The sequence below is a fragment of the Mastigoproctus giganteus genome, chromosome 1 (genome assembly GCF_048544385.1).
Source record: "Mastigoproctus giganteus isolate SK-2022 chromosome 1, ASM4854438v1, whole genome shotgun sequence".
NCBI lineage: Eukaryota > Metazoa > Arthropoda > Arachnida > Uropygi > Thelyphonidae > Mastigoproctus > Mastigoproctus giganteus.
This window is the reverse complement of record NC_143575.1, coordinates 111,565,340-111,589,738: the sequence shown is the minus strand read 5'-3', so window position 1 is coordinate 111,589,738 and position 24,399 is coordinate 111,565,340. Positions and strand designations below refer to the sequence as shown.

The 24,399-nt window shown below is 37.1% G+C and overlaps 1 protein-coding gene across 1 annotated transcript in view; it reads left to right on the top strand.

Moving 5' to 3' along the window:
* Window positions 1-24,399, top strand: part of LOC150091099 (uncharacterized) — a 502,417-nt gene that overhangs the window by 224,147 nt on the left and 253,871 nt on the right. Inside the window, exon 9 of the mRNA XM_090383197.1 lies at window positions 675-894. Within this exon, the coding sequence (XP_090239323.1) occupies window positions 675-894 (220 nt within the window). The remainder of the gene's footprint in view (window positions 1-674; window positions 895-24,399) is intronic.

Genomic DNA, 24,399 nt, shown 5'->3' with positions numbered 1-24,399 from the left:
CACTCCATTCAGCTTTAAAAGCACGACATTCGAAGTCCACTTTTCTCTTCATTTTGGTCTTGAGGATGACATGGAAACGGTGGGTAATAAATAAAAGGAGAAAAAGAAAGATTGCAGAACGCCATGACAGGCAATACCACGTGCACCGCTAAAGCAAAACAGAGAAATGCTGGCAACACTTGTTCTATGGTAGATGACAGAATGCGAATATTGGACGCCAGTAGTGCCACATGCGGTCATTATTCTCAACTCAACTATCGGCTATTGCAGCGCGTAATTTGATTTATTTTTAATTTTTTTCATGTAAAAAAAACAATATTACCCCGCGGGCCAGATTAAAAAGAGGGGGTGGGGCGGATTTGACCCACGGGCAGTAGTTTGCCGACCCCTGAACTAGATGGTTGGGTTTTGGTCTTGATGAATAATCAGTAGAAATACTGAGAAGAAAAACAAATGCTGAGACAATATGAAATGCTAGTATTGTATACATTACTCAAAGAATTGAAGGCAATTCTTTGTGCAGTGAAGTTTATATGTTATCATATGCTGAGTATATTTATTAAAAGAAAATATTACAGGACTTTCAGTTGTGTTTTTTTTTCTTTTTTTTTTTTTTTTTTTCTTTCTTTTCAGAATGCTAACTGATACTATTCATGTTTTTTTTTTTTTTAAAGCTAAAGTATATCCTCAGCCTCTTACCACTACATCTCATTCTGTTCTTGAAGCATCATCTGTATCATCATCATCTTCGTCATCAGATAACTCCAGGCCTGGTATTTATGTTTCACAGCCACAAGTATCTATAACAACAGCATCAGCTACTTTGGTATCTGGTACAAACTCAGTAACTCAGATGCAGCCCACTTTAGTGTTATCTGAAAATAGAAGTGAAAGGTATCTTTTTAATATATTTCTGTGTGTGTGTTTTTCATAAAATAACATTCTGCCTTTTATTTTTACTAAAATTTTAATTTGAATTGCATCACTGCTAATTTAAGGTGGAGAAATAATATAGATGTTGACTAATAATAGAAAATGTTTTCAAATTTATGATTAGCTGTCTTGTTTGTAGTGTATAGCAGTAATGTAAAGGCATTGGCTTGTGGACTGGTACCAGCTGCAGGAGGGCCTCCGTAGCCAAGTGGTCAGGAGCGGGAGTGCAGTAGCATACGCTCTTTGAGTAGACCGGGGTTCAAGCCCCTGACTGCTGAATACGGTCGATCTGCCAACCCGCACTGGACCAGCGTGGCAGATTATGGTCCATTTCCCTCAGCATGAATTGTTGAGGAGGCTTCCATCCTGCAGTGGGTTGATAATGGCTGCGCTTTACTTTACTTTACTTTACCAGCTGCAGTCTGAAAAAAATTTTAAAAATTTTAAAAATCAGAATAAACAAACACGAAATACGAGATAAATACGAGAAGATGGTAGGCAGGTGTACAATGCCCAATGTGTAAGCTTCTGGACGTAATGGAAGGAAAGTAGGAAGGGAAAAAAGTAAAATATCTGTACTCATTATAATGACATGTAGGTAAAGAAATGCAAAATAATAGCACATTAAAAGTGAAATAGATACATTGAAAATGATTTTGAAATTTATTATTAAAATAGTAGGATAGGGTTTTTTTTTTTTTTTTACAGAATTTTGGTGTAAAAAGCCAAAATGAGATAGGGAGAAGCGTGTTACTATTAGAAACATTAATACAAAATAATTATTTATATTCATTATCTTAGGTAATGTCTCTAGGGGACTACAATCAGAACAATCTATACAGGACATAACATTTCATAACTCCAGACTGTTGTTGAAAAAGGACAAACATAAAGACATAGTCAAAACAAAGAAAAAGAAAAAAAAAATTTTATATCAACAGGATGAGTCCTGATGCTATGTGTTGGTGATTAATTATTGTTAATTGAATAGAACTAAAAAGAAACCTAAAGTAAAATCATTACTGGAATAAAGTATGGGAAGGATTTTTAATATTTCAGTGATGTAATACAGTCGATTCCAGTTATTTGGGACGCATCGGGACTAGTGCATTTTGGCCCGATTAAGTGGCTGCCCCAATTATCCGAAGTTTCACATAAATAGTTAAAAATACAATGTACCCCTCCCCTTTTTTTTTTACAATTGGTTCACTGTTCAATCAAATCACGTTATGATGGAGTCACCATTGTAAAGTACCGTTCACTATACGATGTGTAATAAGCGCCGGTCATTGTGATCACGTTTGTAAATTGAATTTTAATTCTGTTAAACAGCGATTCTAATTAGCGAAAATAGGAGGAATATTATCCATAGGCTATAAAAGTAAAGATATATTAAGTACAAATTTACCCTTTATCTTACCAATTAAAAAATTAAATGATACGTGAAATTCGGAAGAATATACAGTCGATTCCGGTTAATTGGGACACATCGGGACAGATCACTTTGGCCCAATTAAGCGGCTGCCCCAATTAAGCGAAATTTTAATGAGCTGAAAAGCACATTCTAACGGAGGCAAAAAAGGTATGAATAAAATAAAGGGAATGTGGTATTTAAAGAAAGCACACTGTATTTAAGTTATATTGGTACAAACATTTATTTAAAAATAACTAAAGCTAAAAGCAAACAAAATGTACGTATGTACATGTGTAAAATGAAGATACAGTACAGAATAATGTTCGTGTCAGGCAAAGGTTACACATTACTTAAGGGTTCTTACTTTGAAAAAATTATGAAGTGTACCCTGACGTGTCCTCTTTATGGACTGCAATTGAACAAAGTCGGCGCAGGTATCTAATGCTGATAAAGGACTGCCTTCATTGCCTTCCTGCATGAAATAACATCTCAATTTAGCGATACATTTCCTGGCATCCTGGTTAGTCACTCGCTTAGGTATATCATCGTCATCATTTTCTTGGTCTTTTGGTGTCTCTGAGTGTTTTGCCGCAATTTGTTCAATAATCGTTTCCTCATAATCTTCATTTTCATCGTGGCATTGAAGGTTATCGTCAATCGTTAAAAATTCTTCACAATTTTGGACCTGTTGCAGTTCCAAAGCCAGTTCATTTTCTGTACAGCTTATCGCGTCTGAATCACAATTAGTCGCGAAACCACATTTAGCAAAACAATTCCGAATTGTTTTACTGGTTATTACTCGCCAACTATCGGCGATAAATTGTACAGCTTTTAACATCGAAACTTTTGCACTAACCTCTATTGATTTCGAAGATGATGTCAGCAGATTTTCCTCAATTGCTTCAAGGATGTGATTAACCAGCTTTCTGCGATAATAGGTCTTCAAATTTTTTATAATTCCCGCGTCCATAGGCTGTATCAGGGATGTGGTGTTAGGGGGTAAAAATTCCAGTTCAATATTTTTTAAACCAGCTACATTAGAGTGTGCGGTGCAGTTGTCCAATATCAACAGAATTTTTCTGGACTTCCGTTGCAGTTCCGCGTCCCAGTTCATTAGCCATTGCGTAAAAATATATGTGGTCATCCACGCCTTCTTATTGGCATAATACGAAACTGGCAAACTGCTTATTGTAAGCCCCTTGAAACAACGAGGTTTGGCACTTTTACCAATAACCAAAAGTTTGAGTTTATCATTTCCTGACATGTTTGAGCAGCACAACACTGTTACACGATCCATTGCTTTCTTTGAACCAGACAGTGTTATGTGTTGATAGCTGAGGGAACCATCCGGCGTAGCACGATAATATAGACCTGTTTCATCGGCATTGTAAATGTCATCCGCACTAAATTTTTTAAGCAACTCTGGCAGTTTTTCACATTTCCATTGCTCAGCACTCGTAGCATCAGCACTGTCCTTCTCGCCATGTGCTTTTTTGTAACTGATGTCATGTCTACACTTCCATCGAGACAACCAACCATCCGTCGCTTTGAAATTTACGTGACCTAGCTTTTTGGCCAACTCTTCTGACTTGTGTTTTAGCATAGGGCCGCTTACACGCACTCCTCGTTTAGATACAGTGGAAAACCATTGATTCAAAGCATCTTCGACGTCTGGATCTTTGCCTTCCCTCTTTCGCTTATGAGATGTTTTCTTTAAATCCACGCGCAATGTCCACTCCTCTCTAAGTTTTTCTTGTTGCTGTAGCAGTCGTGAAATCGTAGATTTTGGCACCTTTATTATCTCCGCTAGCTGACGATGACTGATGTTAGGAGGTTGACTTTTTATCTTGTCAAGAATAGCGATTTTTTCTGAAAGTGACAAATCTTTACGTGGCATCTTGACAGGGGTCTTAAATGTACTGAAAAAAAGGGGAGGGGGGGGAAACCAAAATCAGTGTGCACTGTTTGGTACAGTTTTTAATCTTCAGCAAAATTTCTTCAGAATCCGATTACCACAACACAGAACAAACGTAAAACAACCACTGTACAGCACGACTTCGCAATAACTGATTCCGCTGCTGCCCACATGACCTCTTTGTTACGAACCATCTAAATTAGTTTATTGTTCAATAAAAAAAATTCTGTTTATATTCCGGCACGACAACCAAGTCAGTAGAGTTTACAATAAATCGCCAATTATCGTATTTAGTAGTCACGGGCTTGAACCCCGGTCCACTCAAAGAACGCGTGCGATGCACTCTTGCTCCTGACCACTGGGCTACGTCAGGCCTAATAAACTATATTTAGATGTTTGTGCGCGCCATCTAAATATAGTTTATTGTTCAATCAAGACCTTCATTGCCCCAATTAAGCGGCGAGTTGGCCCAAATAAGCGGAACAAATTCAGACTAAATATTTGTTTTGTTTCTGTTCTTCATAATTTGCCCCAAATAAGCGGCTGCCCCGATTAACCGGTGGCCCAATTAACCGGAATGCACTGTATATGATAATCGGAATAATTAATACATACTGTAATATGTACATACTAACTAAACTAGTTGACATTTCTGTTCAATGTCATTTGTGGGTGGGGGTTAATATTTAAAACAGTAAAAAGATAAACAATCAATAACAAAGAACACCGCACACACACACAAATTGCAAGTAACACGATATGCGCAAGTTAGAACGGAGTAACAAATTACGAATCTTTAAAAATAGGAATGAAGAGAAGAGCCTGAAAATTAATTTTTTTATATGATTGAAGATTCCATAGAAGTGTAAACACATTTCACCATAATAACCCACAAAACTCCAGCTGTCGGTATTTTCGCGTATTCAATAAGATCGAGTTTACTATCAGTTTATGATAGATTTCACTAACACAAAAGCCCAATAAACAGTGACTGCTAATTTTTTTTATTGTTTTATGGTTGTGACCTCCAGAAATTCGACTGAACTACGTGGTGCGGCTGGGAACAATTGTAGGGTAATCTTCAGTGCTGCGGTCTTCTGCTCCGATTAAATGGCATTTTGTCCCAATTAAGCGATGTAAATCCTGGCTATTTTCTCGATTGGGTTCTGTTTTTTAAGATTTGCCCCAAATAAACGGCTGCCCCGATTAACCGGTGGCCCAAATAACCGGAATCCACTGTATAATATGTAATGTCGAACAGTGTTGGAAAGAATATAGAATGCAAGTTACGTTAAAAGAAAATGAAATTTGTGAGTGAGATAGATATCTCCAAGATAATAAAGATAATGGGGGTAACCGTCTAAAAAGTGGTTAATACTGAGCAAGCTGGTAGCAAAAAACACAACTTCTGAATCTATTTTCTTGAGAAAAAGACATCTGAGAATTAACTAATTGTAATAAAATATTAAACAACACTGCACTCCACTTAAATTTTAAAGGCAAAATATGATCAAGTTTATTGAAACAAGCTGGAAAGAAATTGTTACAGAAAACATTCCAATAACAAAATCACTTAGAGACCAATTTTGGCGACATTCTGAAATCCTTGTGGATGTGTTTCAAGCACAAAGCTGATAATATCGTCTGATAAGATTGCCTGTTAACGCTGATTTCCCTTCTCTTTTAACGTGAAAAGAGAAGGGAAGTGGCTTTAGAATTAAGAAAGATTAAAAGATGTTGAATGTCTAGAGAAAATAAGAGGTGTAGAGACTGTCCACTGAAAACATGTTCCATCACTGTGTTTTAGTAATCGACCATTCTTCCCCAATATGATGCTACAGATTCATGGCATGCAGTCCTTGTGAATTAATTAATCGACATGTGCAAGAGATGTGACCTGATAGACTTCAAAAAAGTAATGTTTATTAGGTACCAGTTGAAGGGTGGCAGTATAACAAGCTGCAAATCTAGTGAGCTGTTTGTAGAGTGCTATAGTTAAGATATTCCAAGACAGGAAGAAGAGTGAATAGAGCATCAGTTGACCTAGCGATGGGCGGCCACACCTCATTAATGGTCATAGTGAACATAGGTTCTCCAAACTTGTACGACCAATAGACGGAAAATGGTTGAACAGCTGACCATAGACTCTGTCTGCATGGGTAGCACAGTACTTATGATCACTGTCCTTCCTGCACCGGGGGGGGGAGGCCTGAGTTCAAAACCCATCAGTAATGTGAGGAACTTTTATAGGCTTCTTTCACTTTGTGTCTGAGTTAATCAGTTTCAGGCGTAGATAGCAAGGTCCCTCCCCCAGAAACCATGGTTTTTCTTTCAAAAAACAGGCACATTAACCAGAGAACACATGCAATTTATGGGCATAATACATGTGGGTAGATGAGATCAATCTTGTGTGGTTCTAATTAGCACTTTTTTTTTTTAACCAGGGGACGACCAGCAGTGTTTTCAAGACCACGATCAAACAAACTTTCCTCCGTATGGGCTTCTTGAGTTGGTACCAGGTCAAGGTATCCATGCTTGCAGTCACCCAATGACAACTGGGAAAAGGTTGCATTTTTCAATGAATCACATTTCCTGTCATACCATATAGCTGGTAGCTGGGAGTATGGTGACAAACTGTGGAGAGGAATCACTCCGATGACCTGATCCAACAGAAACATTGTTTTGGTATGGGAGATGTTTTCCTGGGAATCTCTTGCAGTCCTTATATTCTTAGATTTTGTGTCATGATTTAAAGCTGAAGAAAATAATTAAGCTTATAAAGTGAAATAGATAAAGTGACTAAAACATATTTAGAGAATTGTTTTTAGAATAAGACATTACATAGTCTTTAACCACTTGTGATCCAGTGTTGTGGCCACCATAACGTAATAAACCTGTTTACTGTCCAATATTATGACGGTGTTGCTGATTTTAAAATTTGTTTACTTGCTGTGCTGGTGTAATTATCATGCTGCCATCTATTTATACTTCGTAGAAACAATGTGAGGAACTAAAATAGGTGTATTTGTATTCATTTGTTTACATCAGATGACAGTTGTTTATCTGTATATATAAAAAGAGTCAAAGAGAATTTTACTTTTACTTATTAGGAGCGAAATTTAGATATAGTATCAACATCTTGCAACAGCCTGTCTGATGAAGAAATTGAGAAACTGTTAAACCTTTCTGATTCACAATTTGAATGAACTGAAGGAATTTCTTGGTGTTAATATGGAACTAAATGAAAAAGCTTCTACAGTGCAATGCTGGTGTGAAGAAAGGACATGTAGAATTCCATGTTTAAAGTATGTATTTAGCAGGAAGAGATTCCTGTATGGATGTTTCAGATGTTGTTTCCAACAAATAGGAAAGAAAAGGAATTCAATGTATGGGGACCTAAAGTAAAAATATTTTTGGTCATCTGAATGACAAGTTCCATGGATTTTTTTTTTTTTTTTTTTTCCCTTCCTATGAAGAATTATTGAATTAGACAAAATTAATGTTAGTTTGAAGACTAGAATTTCATACAAATGTTATAACCCATAAAAGCCATAAAATGGGCCATTGTGTGTTTATTTTAGCTGACTAGAAACAGTTTACATTTCAGCTTATGGCATATTTTTGAAAGTGTATTATTGACTTGACGAGGCCTATCTTGACTTTTGCCTCAAGGGTACTGTTAACCATTACTGTGCTAGTTATTCATTCATTTGAATCAATGAAATAGTGGAGAAAGTTGTTGCTTTTCTGACTTTTAGGCCTCAATTGTCAGCAGTTTGTGATGAAGCTGAACCTTCATCACCACCACCAGTTTTCAAAGAAGATGCATGTTTAGTTAGTAGATGTCCAAAATAACATTAAAAAGGCTGTAGAGTTCAGATGCAGGAGGCAGATTGAATATCTTGAGATAAAAAGTAGAATCCAAATAGGAAAGACTGTGCAGTATATAGTGACAAAAGTGTTACAATTGGAAGAAAGGAAACAGTTTGGCATTGTGAGACAAGCTCCCAAAAACTAGTATTGCTGGATTTTAAGTTTCGAGAAATACCACATTATAAAATCATATAAATCATTAAAACTGAAAATGTCTAAAGAGTTTATAAAATGTTTTACCATGTAGTTTTATATATTACCTCCACAAACTTAAAAATAAATAATTTCTGAGTAGGCATTTTTTTGGATTTTAGGAGAATACAGCAAAAATAATTATGCACTACAAAGGGTTAGGTATACTCAAAATGAGCATAAGGCATAATTGTATTTCACCAACTACATATATTTAATTATATTATAAAGAAAATTACAGACTGAAAATATAGTGATCAAAACATATTTAACTGTAGTAATCCATATGAGCCAAATAATATTGAAAATGCATAAGGCGTATGTTTAGATTCAAAATGTAGGCCGAAAGTGAGCAGAAGGTATATGATATATGGAACTAGCGCCATATAGTTTAAGTTATAAATTATTCATGGAAATAAGAATGAAAGTCTTACCTATAAAGGAATTGAAAACCAACCAAAAAGTAAGAATGAAGAGAGGATCATAAACTATAAACAGAAGCTGTCGTTGGGTGAATAGATGATTGACATAGAAGTAATATAGCTACAGGTTAAACCAGTTTAAAAAAAAATGATGAGAGTTTCTTTTACAGATATGGATAAAACAAGTAGTGCCACTTGATATAGAAGCCACGTGGAAAAAAATAAAAATGTGGAAAAATATATTTCCCAACAAATATAGGTTAAAGGATTAAAATGAAATCATAATAATTGTTACTTGAAGAATAAAATGAAATGAAATAGAACAGAAATAAACAAAACAAGAATGTGAATGATTATATATTGCATGTGAATGATTTATATATTGCCATATGATGCAAAAAAAGCAAGATTATACAGCATCAGCCAAAAAAAAAAAAAAAACCATTTCATCTATTCCCATTTCATCTATTCATTCCCTTCAATAGTTTAATTCTTCCTTGAATTTATTTAAGCTGTCAATTTCCACAACAACAAATGGAAATTTTTTCCAACAGTCAACACTGCCTAAAGGCAAATTTCCTCACATCTATTCTATAACTATCTTTCCTCAATTTGAATTTATGCCCCTCAGGTGCATAATTTGTGCAAGAGGAAGAATCCCATCAGATTGAGCTTGCTCAAGCTATTCAAAGCCTTAAACACCTTAATCAATCACCTTGCAGGTGCCTAGTCTCCAAGACACTGAAATTTGCAGAACTTAAGCCTATCTTCCTAAGAGCACCCTTTCTCCCCCCCCACTAACTAATCTCATTGCCCTTCTCTGTACTTGTTTTAGCAAATCTATATCCTTCCTAAAATGAGGATTCAGACCTGTATGCAATACTCAAGATATGGTCTGACCATTGCCTTGTACAATGGGATAATCACCCTTATCCCTGCTAGCAAAATTCTTGTATATCATCGACAAAACCTCATGACTTGCTCTGGCAGCCTGTCTGCATTGATCAGAAAACTTCATATCTGCTACACAATTACCCCCAGGTCTTTTTCATTTTCTGCAACCCTGAGTGTAGTTCCACATAGTTGGTACTTTACTTTGGGGTTACTGCTACCTATATGCAGTACGTTGCATTTGTCAGTGTTAAACTTCAACTTCAGTTGCCGTTTCTCTGCCCCTCTGCCTAACTTCTAGTAGCATGCTGTCATTACTGTCATTAACCACTCTGTCAACATACATTTCTGTCAACTGCAGACTTGGACATTAAGCCTGGTATGCCTTCATCAATATCATTGATAAATATAGAAAGCAACAATGAGTTCAAACTGAACCCTGGGGAACTTCAGTAATAACATTAGTCCACAAAGAGCAGTGGCCATTGATTACCACTCTGTCTTGTCTCACTCAACCATCCCTTTATCTTTGTCAGCAACTTGCCCTTAATTCCACACTGCTCTAATTTGTACAGCAGTCAGTCTTTTATATGCAACAGTAGCAGATGCTTTCCTGAAATAAAAGTATATGATATCAAAATTATTTTGTGTATCCAGATTCTTTGTGACCATATAGTAATATCCAATGAAGTTACACAATATTTCCACTTAACAACCATGCTGTGTCTAAAGTATAACTGCAGTCTTGTCTAGATGATCCTGCATTACTTCTTTAATCAGTGACTCCATTATTTTCCCAAGAACAGAAGTGAAACTAATTGGTTTGTAATTACTCATGTCACTCTTTGATCTCCCTTTTTGAATTGGAGATACATTTGCACATCTCCAGTCTGTGGGGACCTCCTCATGAATCCAAGGATGTTCTCATAATTATGGTGAAGGGTTTGCTTACTTTCTTCACTGACTCCCTTAATATAATCAGATAGATTTTATCCACCCTAGGTGCCTTTCTCATGCTTAATTTCAACAATTTCTCTTCCACTTCACAGTTATTACAAAATCATTTAGCTTTAGAGTTTGATAAACTTCTGACCTCCTCTTCTGTATAGAATTCCTCGTGTGTATATAGATGCAAAATACTCATTCAGTTTGTCAGCAACCTGAGCAGGATCATCAACAGTCGAACCATCAGTATCATGTGGACTAATTTGATTTATCTCCTTCTTTCTAGAGTTTACCTAAGTAAAGAAGTCTTTGCTGTTTTTCTTTGCATCCTTTGCCAAAGATTTCTCGTAATGTGCCTTTACTTGTCTAACTTCCTTTGTGACTTGATTACAGTCTAACTTATATCTGCCTGATAATTTATGTGCATTATTCTTCTCTGTCATGAAACCCCTTAATTCATATGACATCCATTTAGGCCTAAACTTTGAACAATAGTATTTCTTAGTTGGTATGAAAAGCTTAGTAGCTTTAATAATTAATTCCTTGAGTAGTAATAGTAGTAATAAAGTGTGTAGACTGTTACTGAGTGGAAACCTAGTATATAAATAAAAAGCTGTACAGACTATATTTATGTAGTATTATTATTAACTGCAACCAATACTTAACCAGTGAATATAAATTTTAGTTTTTTGATAAATCCAACAGTGAAATTTTTGTCATATTTCAGAAGGTTCTGTAGTGCATTATTAAATAGTACACTGGTGTGCAAAACTTAAGGACCAACAACACTATTTCTAAAGGTTACAACCACAAAATCTTTACTTAAGGTACTCTCTACTGATGAGAGTGGAGTCAGTCTCTGCAGCAATTCTGGATGTCAGCTAATCTGGCAAGAGGTTGGCACACGGTATCACCCCACAAACATCACTGAAAGGAATCAGTATGGCGGTCGAGGTGTTCTCATCTGGGGAGGCATTATCTTGAATGGACGTACACAACTCCAGATACTGTAACTGGTGCACACTACTGTACTGAGGTAATCCTTCCTGTTGTGTGTCTGTTCCGAGGTGTCATTGGCCCCGAGTTCATGTTTATTGATGATAACGCCACATCCCATTGCACTGCAGCTGTTATGCTTTTGTAAAGTGAGAACGTTGTTCCTATGGATTGGCCTGCCCGTTCCACCGATCTAAATCCCATCGAACACATATGGGACGATCTGGGGAGATGCCTAGTGGCACATCCACATCCACCAGAAAATCTTCACCAGCTGAAGATGGCGCTGACAGAGGAATGGACGATGTTATCGCAAGAACATATCAATATTGTTCTAAGTATTGACAGGCAGTGCAAAGCCTTCATCGATATTAGGGGTGACCATATCTTCTACTGAGGACCACCTCTTCTCTTTGTTCCATCTTTGGCAGTGATGTATCTGTATCATGGCAGCCACTGCTATGTTGCCATTTTTGAATAAAGCCCTTCTGTACCATTTAATTAACCGTTGTTGTGTCGGTGTTGTTTCCTTCATCATTTCTGTACCTCACGAGGTTCCTTTGGTATGCTTTTCCCATATTCAAGCCACTCCTATGAGAAGCTACAGGTGAAAACCTGACTGGTCCTTAAATTTTGCACACCAGTGTATTTCTTGTGGGAAGGAAATGTAATGAGTGACACTAATCTACCATATGTAGTGATTAATGGAAAAAAAAACTGTTTAAAGTGATATTAAGGTCTAAAAATTTGTAATTTTATTCTATTGTATTCTTTATTAAATGTAGATCCTTGGGATATTATAATTTCTGCAATAAGAAGGCTGTGTTAAAAATTTGAGATCATACATGTATCTGAACACAATCAAAGATTAGATAGTTGGGAAAAAAAGGCTTTTTTTGCTCCATGTTAAAATTCAGGATGATTCTTGTAAATTTGAGATTGCTAAATTCAAATATGGCAACCACATTGCTGAAACATTCACAAATTTGAACAGAGAAGGGATTCAAGTCAAGAACTAACACTTCCTAGTAAAAAAAATTTCATATATTTTAGGAAAATTTTGCATACACTACTAAATATTGAACAGTGGGTCTGTTAACCTTATTCCATGTACAAAAATGTTTGTCTGATAACATAACATAACACTTATTTCGTTGTTTTTTTGCATTTTATAATCATCCATCGTTGTCTCCTGTACGAGATTCCAACTTCTTTTTTTTTTTTTTTTTTTAAATCTCCATTTTGGAAAGGATTTCTTGTAATCAGTCTTTACTTGCCTAACCTCCTTTGTGACTTGATTATAGACTAGAGTGTGAGATTTTAAACTTTCACTGTGTTCATTGGGGACTGCTCCCAAGTTTTCAGGAAAAAAGTCTAAATTTTTAGACTTTTTTCAGGAAAATTAAGAAAATGAAGCTTTAGTATGTTGCATCCGAACTCTCTATACACTAAAATTAGCTCATCCACAATGTCACTTTAATTTTGTGATTTCTCATTGCCTGAAAAGTTCTGGCAGGTGTTTTCGAATGCCTTCAAGATTCTTATTTCCTTATTTATATTATATTCTTATTTCAAGATCCTCATCTTGGAATAACAGTTTGATTTGAGAACCCACAAAAATTCCCTCTTTTAGCTTGGTCTCACTGATTCGAGGAAACTTTTATCTCAAACAGGAAAATCCTTTTTTTTTTTTTTTTTTGTCTGTCTCTTTCACAATTATTTCTTTCAAAACTAGCTTGATATGCAGTGTGGAGGTAAATAAATTTTTGACTTATCCACCAAAAGAGAATGTGCTACATTTTTCTGGCCTGGTGTAGTTTATGAACATTCTGGTCGTTGTTTTACCCTCTAGTGGAAATCCTTTTCTTGGCTGTCCCACTCAGGGCTGGATTAAGAATGAAAGAGGCCCCCTAGCCATACTTAAATTTGAGTGTCCTCTAATATGCAGTTGCAGACAAAAAAACTGCATCACCTTAAAAAAAAGTAAGAAACGATAAAATGTAGTGAAACAATAAAATGTTGTTTGATTACAGTCATTTTGTTTGTTGCAAAGCAAAGGTATTCCATCAGACAGTAATTGCAAGATATTACACAGCCATTTCTATAAATACGGCGTTGGAAGGGTATACATGCTCATTAGTATCCTGTTTTGTGGAGCTGTAAACATGGCTCCATATGATCAGTTGTCACCAAGAAAAAAAAGTGACATCGTTGCTCTATCCCGGGAAGGGAGAAAGCATGCTATCACTGATAAAATAGACTGCCACCAGTCAGCAGTATCTCGGGTGCTGAAATGAAAGCGTGAAACTGGTGGTGTGAAGAGAAGACCTGAATCAGGCCGTAAGAGAGTAACTATGCCTTCCCAAGATCAATATTTGAAACAGCTATGCATTTGTAATTACTATGTTAGTGCTCCTAATCTAAAACTGGACTTTGAGATGGCCTCTGGTGTTGAAACAAGTGCACGAATTATCCAAAGACGTCTTTCAGAATGCGGTCTGCATGCCTATCAGCCCAAGAAGAAGCCTTTGTTGACCAAACAAATGAGGAAGAAGCAACTTGCTTGGGCTAAAACATGTTTCATGGACAAAAGAGCAATGGGACACTGTCATCTTTTCTGACGAATCGAAATTCAACCTGCGTGGCTTAGATGGGAAGTGACATGTCAGAAGACGAAAATCAGAGGCATACCATCCTGACGGCATAACACTGACTGTAAAGTCCCCACCAGTCAGATGGTCTGGGGATGCATAACAAGCAAAGGGGTGGGGCGAATTATTTATTAACGGAATGGTGAATGCAGAAACCTGTACTGCTATCTTGGAGGAGTGCCTGAAACCCATTATTAGGAATCGCCACACAGACGTCCAAAACTGCATTTTTCAACAGGGCTCAGCACCTTGCCACACAGCAAAATTGGCAAGTTTTATGCTATTTAGATTTAATGATGGGTTTGTCCTCTTGTCTCACAAGGCTTAAAACATACTTACACCAAAGTTTTCCCTTGTTTTTCTCCCTTAAGGTGCCGTCGTACCTCAGAAATGTTGGCATTACAGTGTTGGCCTGCCCCATCATCCAGATTTGAACCATATTGAAAATTGCTGGTACATAATGTCATCTAAAATTGCTCAGAAGCCAACAAGTAAGACTCAGCTGTAGGAGAGCATTGTAAGTGTGTGGTACCATGAAATTGGACAACCGTATATCCAGAAAGTTGATTAACTCTGTGCCAGATTGTTGCAAGGCTGTAATTGCAGCTTGAGGAGGAACAACAAAATATTGAGGACTTATTTTGCTAATTTACAGTACATAATACTATTACGTTAACTTGTCATTTCAGTTTGTACAGCCGACCGGGCTAGCCGAGTGGGTAAAGTACCTGCCCGGCAACCCAAAGGTCGTGGGTTCGATTCCCGCCTCGGGCTTGGATCAGAGTACTGCAAAAACCTTGGGAGGTGCAATATGGCCACAGAAGCCGATGCGCCAACAACTACCAATCAAATCAATCAGTTTGTACACGTAAATGCAATAAAATGTGTTTGGTTGTCATGATTTCTAATATTTTCATTAATTCCCATTTTACCCTTTAGGAAGATATTTATGGTAATTAGGTATATCAGATTGAGTCTTTTTATTGGATTTCCACAAAGATATATATATCCCATCTAACAAATGCATTTCGAACATTTCTTCAACCCACAATGCAGCGCAAAACATTATTTGCAAAATTCACAAGTGATGCAGTTTTTTGTCCACCACTGTATAAATATATATATATATACACATATGTACACACACACACACACACACATATTACGATGAAAGTGTAAAGAAGGTTTTGTTTAATCATATTGAATATACGGTATACACTAGAAGTGAATTCTACGAAATGGATAAGGCATATAGTAATATATGGTAGGATAACCAGGTAAGAGACGAAAAAGGAACAGATAGTTGGTATGAAATTAAAATAAGAAATGAAAATAAAAAGGCAATCAGAAAGATTATTGCAGTGTTTTTTTTTTTACAATTTCAGTGCCTTCATCAGAGGCCATCGACCGAAATTATGAGAAAGACGGCAATGCTCTTGCTTCTATTTCCGACATGTTCTGTACGCTATGGAGCTGTGTGCAGTATACACGTGTTAAGAAAAAAATTTGAAATTTTGCAGTGAGAATAAGGCCAAAATAAAGTCTAATAAATGTAATACGTACAGATCATGGATGACCTTACAGAAGCAAGTAAAAAGAATTGTAAAAATGAAGAAATGAAGTTTCTTCATTCTTAAAAGATAGGACCCTGAACGAAATCACTCTTATCTATAGGAACGTGTTTGCAACCCTGACCTACCAGAGCCCAACTACTTACCTCTACTTCATTCATCTTTCTACTTTACTTGTCCCTACTTTTTATGTCCTGTGAGCCATTAGTTTATCGAATGCAATATGTGGGATACTACCTTCTAACTTTACCCAATCTATTTTTCAACTTAACAAAGTTTACCTGCTTTTCACTGCTACTTTGCAAGGTATTATATATCTCTACTATCCTGGGCAGTTTGGGCACCATGTATTTAATAGTGTTCATTTCAATTTATACATCCAGCAAGCTTACAGACACCATACCATGAATTTTTATTTTATTTTTTTCTTCTCTCACACCATTTTCTAACACTAGGTACCGCTAGCGTACCCATACATAAATATACCGGCACGTTGCCACCTCGTTCTTTTGTTCAGTAGCAACCTTACATAGTAATGGTAAGTTTCTTTCTTTGTACCTATTCAGACTTCATTTCTTCATTTTTACAATTCTTTTTACTTGCTTCTGTAAGTAATAACTGAGAGCAAAGTGGAGGAGAAGTTGTTGAAGTTAAACATAAAAAAGGCACCTGGGGCAGATGGAATCTATCCAGTTATAATGAAGGAGGCAGCAAGGGAAGTAAGCAAACCCTTAGCTATAATTATGAGAGCATCCTTAATGTCAGGGGAGGTCCCCATGGACTGGAGATGTGCAAATATATCCCCAATTCACAAAGGGGGTTCAAAGGGTGACACAATTATAGACCTGTTAGTTTAACTTCTGTCCCGGGGAAAATAATGGAGTCACTGGTTAAAGAGGTGATTCAGGATCACCTAGACAAGACAGCAGTAATAGCTCAGACACAGCATGGATTTGTTAAGGGTAAGTCTTTGTACCTATTCAGACTTCATTTCTTCATTTTTACTATGACCAATTTGATTGGATACTACAATGTGGTCACAAAGGAACTGGATGCAAAATATAATTTTGATACCATATACTTGGATTTCAGGGAAGCTTTTGATACTGTTGCGCGTGGAAGACTGCTGTACAAATTGGAGCAGTGTGGCATTAAGGGCAAGTTACTATAATGGATAATGGGATGGTTGAATGGAAGACTGCAGAGAGTGGTAATAAATGGACACTACTCTATGTGGACTAATGTTATTAGCGGAGTCCCCGGGGTTCGGTGCTGGGCCCATTGTTGTTTTGTATATTTATCAATGATATCAATGAAGGTATATTAGGCTTAATGGCCAAGTTTGCAGATGATAAAGGTTGGCAGGGTTGTTAATGACAGTAAAGACAGTATGCCACTGCAATAGGATCTTGAAAAGTTAGGCAGAATGGCTGAGAAGTGGCAGCTGAAGTTTAACATTGACAAATGCAAAGTACTCCATATGGGTAGCAGTAACCCAAGACTGTGTGGTACTACACTCAGGAAGGTGTAGAATGAAAAAGACCAGAAAATAATTGTGCAGTTTGATATGAAGTTCTCTGAACAGTGCAGACGGGCTGCCAGAGCATGTCATGGAGTTTTGTCAATGATATATAGGAATTTTGCTAGCAGAGACAAGGAGGTGATTATCTTCCTTTGTATAAGGCAATGGTTAGGCTACACCTTGAGTACTTGTTTGTTATTTGGTTTTTAGATGCATTAGTAACTAAGGCCATATTGCTCCGGGATATTAAGCCTCTCTGCATCCTCCGTATTTGGTGAGCACGGGCTCAAACCTCAGTCTAATCCCTTGAGTACTTTTTTTACAGGTCTGGAGGCCTCATTTTAGGAAGGATGTTGAGTTGCGAGAACGGGTACGGAGAAGGGCAACAAGATTGGTGTGAAGAACAAAGGGGGGGTTCTCTTACCGGGAGAGGTTTGAGCAGGCTCAAAGCTGATGGGATACTTCCACTTGTTGATATTAAGAACCTGAGGGGGCATAGATTCAAATTAGGAAAGACAGTTGTAGAATATATGTGCAGAAGTTTGCCTTTAGCCAGCAAGTTATTGATTGCAGGAACAGATTTCCATCTCTTGTTGTGGAATTTGATAGTTAAATAAATTTAAGGCTGAACTAGAGAAACATTGAGTGACCGGATGGGGGAAATGGGAAGGGGTTTTTTTTTTTTTATATGGCTGATTCTGTATAAGCTTGCTTTCTTGCATCATATGCCTAAACTAATGTTAATGCCAATACAGAACTCTGTAAAGGCCAAATAGTGCGAGTGACACGTGGTTTTTATAGTGTACTGTTATGTCGTTCATATAGCCTCTTAGCCTGGGAGCTTGTGGAACGCCACTGAACCATAAGTACTCTACCAGGTGCAGGGAGCCAGGCCAGGTAGTGGGGATTAAGTTCTATGGCTGGGTGAACCCTGGCTTGGCTTGAGTTTACCAGGGCAGGCCCTATTAAAAAAAATTTAGACGTTTTTATGGAAAGGAGCACAGGGGAGATGGTGTAAAATTGGTAGTACAAATGAAGGCAAAGAAAAATCTCTGTAGGGGTGATAAACAATCATCTAACATGGTTTCTTGAGACACAATCTTCTTAACACTGGTCAACGTGGTTTTTGCAAGAATAGATCAACTTTGAACGTTAACATAAAGAAAGTTAATGCAAATCTACAGAATGCCTTCTTCAGAAATGAGCACTTGATTGTGATATTCATTAACATTAAGAAGGCTTTTGATGCAACCTGAAGATATGATGTCTTGCATGACTTACACAGAATAGGAATATGAAGCCATTACCAAAATTCATATGCAATTTCTTAAGCAAAAAACCTTCCAAGTCTGGTTTAACCATATTCCGTCCTGAAAATATTAGCATTAGTAGAGAAATGAGCACTTGATTGTGATATTCATTGACATTAAGAAGGCTTCTGATGCAACCTGGAGATATGATGTCTTGTATGGCTTACACAGAATAGGAATGTGAGGCCATTACCAAAATTCATATGCAATTTCTTAAGCAAAAGAACCTTCCAAGTCTGGTTTAACCATATTCCGTCCTGAAAATATTAGCATTAGTAGAGGCATATGATGCAAGAAAGCAAGCTTATACAGTATCAGCCAAAAAAAAACCTTCCTGTTTCACCCATCCATTTGCTCCAAAAGTTTGTCCGCTTCTTCCTTGAATTTATTTTAGCTATCAACTTCCGCAATGACCGATGGAAATTTGTTCCAGCAATCAACTACCTGCTGGCTAAAGGCAAATTTCCACACAATCTATTTGACAACTGTCTTTCCTCAGTTTCAGTTTATGTTCCCTCATGTTTCTAATCTGAACAAGAGGAAGAATCCCTAGCAACTCTACATCTTTCTAAAATGAGCCTTCCAGACCTGAACTCAGTACTCAAGGTGTGGCCTGATCATTGCCTTATACAAGGGAATAATCACCTCCTTATCCCTGATAGCAAAATTCCCGTATATCATTGACAAGACCCCATGACCTAAACTGGCAGCCTGTCTGCACTGCTCAAAAAACTTCATATCTGAGTAGTACCACCCAATTGATATTTTACTCTAGGATTACTGCTTCCCATATGCAGTACTTTACATTTGTCAATGTTAAACTTCAGTTGCCACTTCTCAGCCCATCTGCCCAACTTTTCTAGATCCTGTTGCAGCAGCATATTGTCATTACTATTATTAACAACCCCGCCAACCTTTGTATCCTCTGCAAACTTTGACATTAAGCTTGATATACCTTCATCAATATCATTGATAAATATACAAAACAACAATGAGCCCAACACAGAATCCTGTTGGGACACCACTAATAACATTAGTCCACAAAGAGCAATGTCCATTGATTACTTCTCTCTCTCTCTCTCTCTCTCTCTCTCTCTCTCTCTCTCTCTCTCTCTCTCTCTCTCTCTTCTCCATTCAACCATCCTTTTATCCATTTTTTTCAAGTTGCCCTTAATGCCATACTGCTCCAATTTGTACAGTAGTCTTCCATGTGCAACAGTATCAAAATATTTCCTGAAATACGAGTATATGATATCGAAATTATTTTTTGCATCCAGTTCCTTTGTGACCATGTCAGAGTATCCAATCAAATTGATCATACAAGGCTTCCCTTTAACAAACCCATGCTGTGTCTGAATTATTACTGCAGTGTTGTTTAGATGATCCTGCAATGCTTCTTTAACCAGTGACTCCATTATTTTCCCCTGGAACAGAAGTAAATTAACAGGTCTGTAATTACTCGTGTCACTCTTTGATCCCCCTTTATGAATTGGAGATACACTTGCATATCTCCAGTTCGTGTGGACTTTCCTCCAAGGATTCTCTTATAATTATGGCTTAGGGTTTGCTTACTTTCTATGCCGAATATTGTCGTATAATTTTCAATCTTGGTGCCTTCTTCAATGTATCAACCATCAAGATTCTAGGAAAAGATGACAGTATCATTCCTCTGTTTCAGATGCAAAATACATGGCATAAAGTTAGGTCAAAATAAGAGCAAATAAATAATGAAAATTAGGAATAATTTTAGATTAAATGTAACCAAATCAGTAATAATGAAGTTAAAGGCAAAATTGATGAATAAGGTGGGGGAATATGATGCAGTAGACATGCAGTTTACAGTTGACACCACAGAGAATACAAATACAACTACAGAGAAAGCATGTACAACTGATGAAGAACTATGTGCCAAACATCAGCAGTGCTGGTGTGAAAAAAAAAAAAGTAAAACTGGAGATGGTTAAATGTATAGTGTTGGAATATTGTTCTCTAGTGGGAAAAAAAAAAAAAAAGAATTAAATTTGTGATAAGCACAACCCAGCACAGATGAGAAAGGAACTAACAAATCAAGTAGCAAGGAAAAATTACTGAAAACTTTGCAAAAGCAAAAAAAGTTGATATAGGAAGAAAAATAGTTTCTCATACACGTTTGTAAAACTGATGGCTCATGAGAAATAAAAGGAATTATATAGAATAGTCTGATGTAGCAGCAATTGGCAAAATAGTATGCCTCAGGTACTTGCGGTTGCAAATCCTGTTCCCATAGCAGGATCTTGAACAGAGTTCTGAGATTATCTCTCTCTATACATTAAAAAAGTTTTCCTCCTAGTGATATTGATTCGAGCCAGTGGGAGAAGAGAGCGAGGCAGTTACATTACTACAAATGCAATTAATTATTGACAACTGCCTGCATAACATTCACCAACCTCGTGCACGTGCTTCACTGTCTAACATTTGATGTTCCATTGTAACATTTTTTGTATATTAATGAATATTGTATATTTATAAATAGCTTAGTCATTTGTAAATATTTTAGTCCTGCTCTTTCGGATGCAACAATATTCGTCATGCATTATGGAAACCCGAAGCAAAAGGCCTTTTCCTAAGTGACCTTTGTGAATGCAGGTAAATAATTACATAGTGATATTTATTTGACCTTGATAATGCTTTGCACTACAAATGCACAGGTAAATAATTACATAGGTCATTTCCTGATTAGATGTCAATCACAGTGACTGTGTTTTTTTGTCTGGTGGCACCGGGAGTCTCCCCCAACTCCACATTTTTACTCTGTGTAGAATAACATAAGGAATAACATAAGGCCAGGGTGTGTGTTTTATGAAGTACAGTCGATTCCGGTTATTTGGGACACATCGGGACTAGTGCATTTTGGCCCGATTATGCGGCTGCCCCAATTATCCGAAGTTTCACGTAAATAGTTAAAAATACAATGTGCACCCCCCCCCCCTTTACAATTGGTTCACTGTACAATCAAATCACGTTACGACGAATTCACCACAGTAAAGTTCCGTTCACTATACGATGTGTAGTAAGCGCCGGTCATTGTGATCACGTTTGTGAATTGAATTTTCATTCTATTAAACAGCGATTCTAATTAGTGAAAATAGGAGGAATATTATCCACAGGCTATAAAAGTAAAGATATATTAGGCACAAATTTACTCTTTATTACCTTACCAATTAAAAAATTAAATGATACGTGAAAATCGGAAGAATATACGTGATAATCGGAAGAATTAATACGTACTGTAATAATGTGTACATACTAACTAAGCTAGTTGACATTTCTGTTCACTGACATTTGTGGGTGGGGATTAAAATTTAAAACAGTAAAAAGATAAGCAATCAATAACAAAGAACACGGCACACACAAATTGCAAGTAACACAACACGCACAAGTGAGAACGGAGTAACAAATTACGAAGCTTTAAAAATAGGAATGAAGAGAAGATCTGAAAATTAATTTTTTTATTTGATTGAAGAGTTCATGGAAGTGAAAACACATTTTACCATAATAACCCACAGAATTCCAGCTGTCGGTATTACCGCAAATTCAATAAGATCGAGTTTACTGTCCGTTTATGATAGATTTCACTAACAGAAAAGCCCAATAAACAGGTGACTGCTAATTGTTTTATGGTTGTGACCTCCAGAAATCCGACCGAACTACGTGGTACGGTCGGAGACAATCGTAGGGTAATCTCCAGTGCTGCGGTCTCCTGCCCCGATTAAACGGCATTTTGTCCCAATTAAGCGAAGTAAACCCTGGCTATTTTCTCGATTGGTTTTTGTTTTTAAGATTTGCCCCAAATAAATGGCTGCCCCGATTAACCGGTGGCCCAAATAACCGGAATCCACTGTATTAGTGTGGGTTGTGTTGTTCTTCAGGCCACTTAGCCTGGGGGGCTTTGGAGAGCCACTAACAACCCCAGTTTCTGCCACCGCCACAGGGAGGCGGGGTGAACCTTGGGGTAGCCTAGGCATCCAAGGAGAACCTGGAAAAAAAAAAAAAGAATTTTTTTTTATTGGTAAGGAAATAATGGTGGGATAAAAGGGGTAGAGAACAGAGGAGGCAGTGTTGAGGCACTCGCCTGATTTAAAAGGGGAAACAGTAAGGGGACCCCCTCTTACAGAATGCCCAACCTGGTTCTGAGGGTGAGAGTTGAAATTGGGTGGTGGGGTGAGCCACCAGGCAAAAGGGGATAGGGGTCACACAGGGTTGGAGGAAGGGGACTCAGCCACCCCAGGTAATAGGAATAAAAGAACATAGGAAAAGAGATTCCTATGGTGGAGCGTGATTTTTGCAGCTTTATCCCACACTGGCCTGGGGGTTACCCTAATGGCAAGTGTCAGCATCCTACACCATGCCAGCTAGGAAAAGCTACAGCATGGTGTCAGCTTGGATAACTATGAGGTCCCTGATGGCCTGCATAGCCATCAGTCTGTCCAGTGAAGAGGCTAGGATAGAACATGCAATTAATAATAACTTTCATTCACACAATTTTACTTTTTATAGTTTTTTGTTACACTTTCTATTTTCTTTTATATATTAGATTAGATATTGATCAGTGCGTTTCGACAGGTGTGTCTTTTACATAGAAAAGATTTGACTTACTCCGTCATACCTCTTCATATTATGTAGAAAAGCGTGCACGGCGGTTGGCGAGCAAAGCAAGCAGGGGGCAGAACTGTGAATTTAAAATAAAGTGAAAATAAAATTTAAAAAATGGTAACATACATTGTATAGTCAAGTATCATATATTTGGCGCCTCCGTAGCCAGGTGGGCAGGAGCAGCAGTACGTAGCACACGCTTCTTGATTAGACTGAGGTTTCACCCCATAACCACCAAATACGGAGGATGTGGAAAGGTCAGGGAATGACCACCGCACATCCCTGGAGCAATATAGCCTTAGTTGCTATTGCTCTTAAAAACCAAATAACAACAGCGTCATATATTCAACATCTCCAGTTTAACTTTCTTTTTTTTCACTGTCACCGTTGATGCTGGGCAGTGAGTTCTTCATCTGTTATATATGATTTTTCTCTGGTTATACTGGCATTCTCCCTAGTGTCAGCTGTAAACTACATGACTACTACATAATATTCCCCCCCCCCCCTTTATTCATCTGTTTTGGCTTTAACTTCATTATTACAGATTTTGTTAAATTTAATCTGAAATCACTCCTAATTTTCATTATTTATTTACTCTTATTTTGGCCAAATGTTTTGGCATGTATTTTTCATCCAAAACAGAGGCACAGTATTGTTGTCTTTTCTTACAATCTTGATGGGTGACACCTTGAAGAAGAAGGCACCAAGATTTGTAAGTTATGCGACAATATTCTTTTCTAGAGTATTTATATAATTTTTTTTTTACCTTGAATTATTTCATTTCTTTACTCCTTCTTTATTCCTTTTCTGTTTATTCACTCTTTTATTTTCCTTTCTTTCCATTACTTTTAACACTAAACTAATATTCATCATAGTAGTCGGGTTTTTCTGATTTCAGTGGCCCTAGGCCTTGAACCTTTTTTCTTTATTTTTTCTCCTTTTCTTACCTTTTTTCCTCTCACTTTTCATGTTTACTTATTCCTCCTTTTTTATATTTTATTTTATATATTTATTTATTTATTTATTTTATTATTATTTTTTTTAAAAATATAAATGGTAAAAAAACCAGCATTTTTCAAACCCAAATGTAGTAGTCGTCGTCGTCGTCGTAGTAGTAGTAGTGGCATGTGAT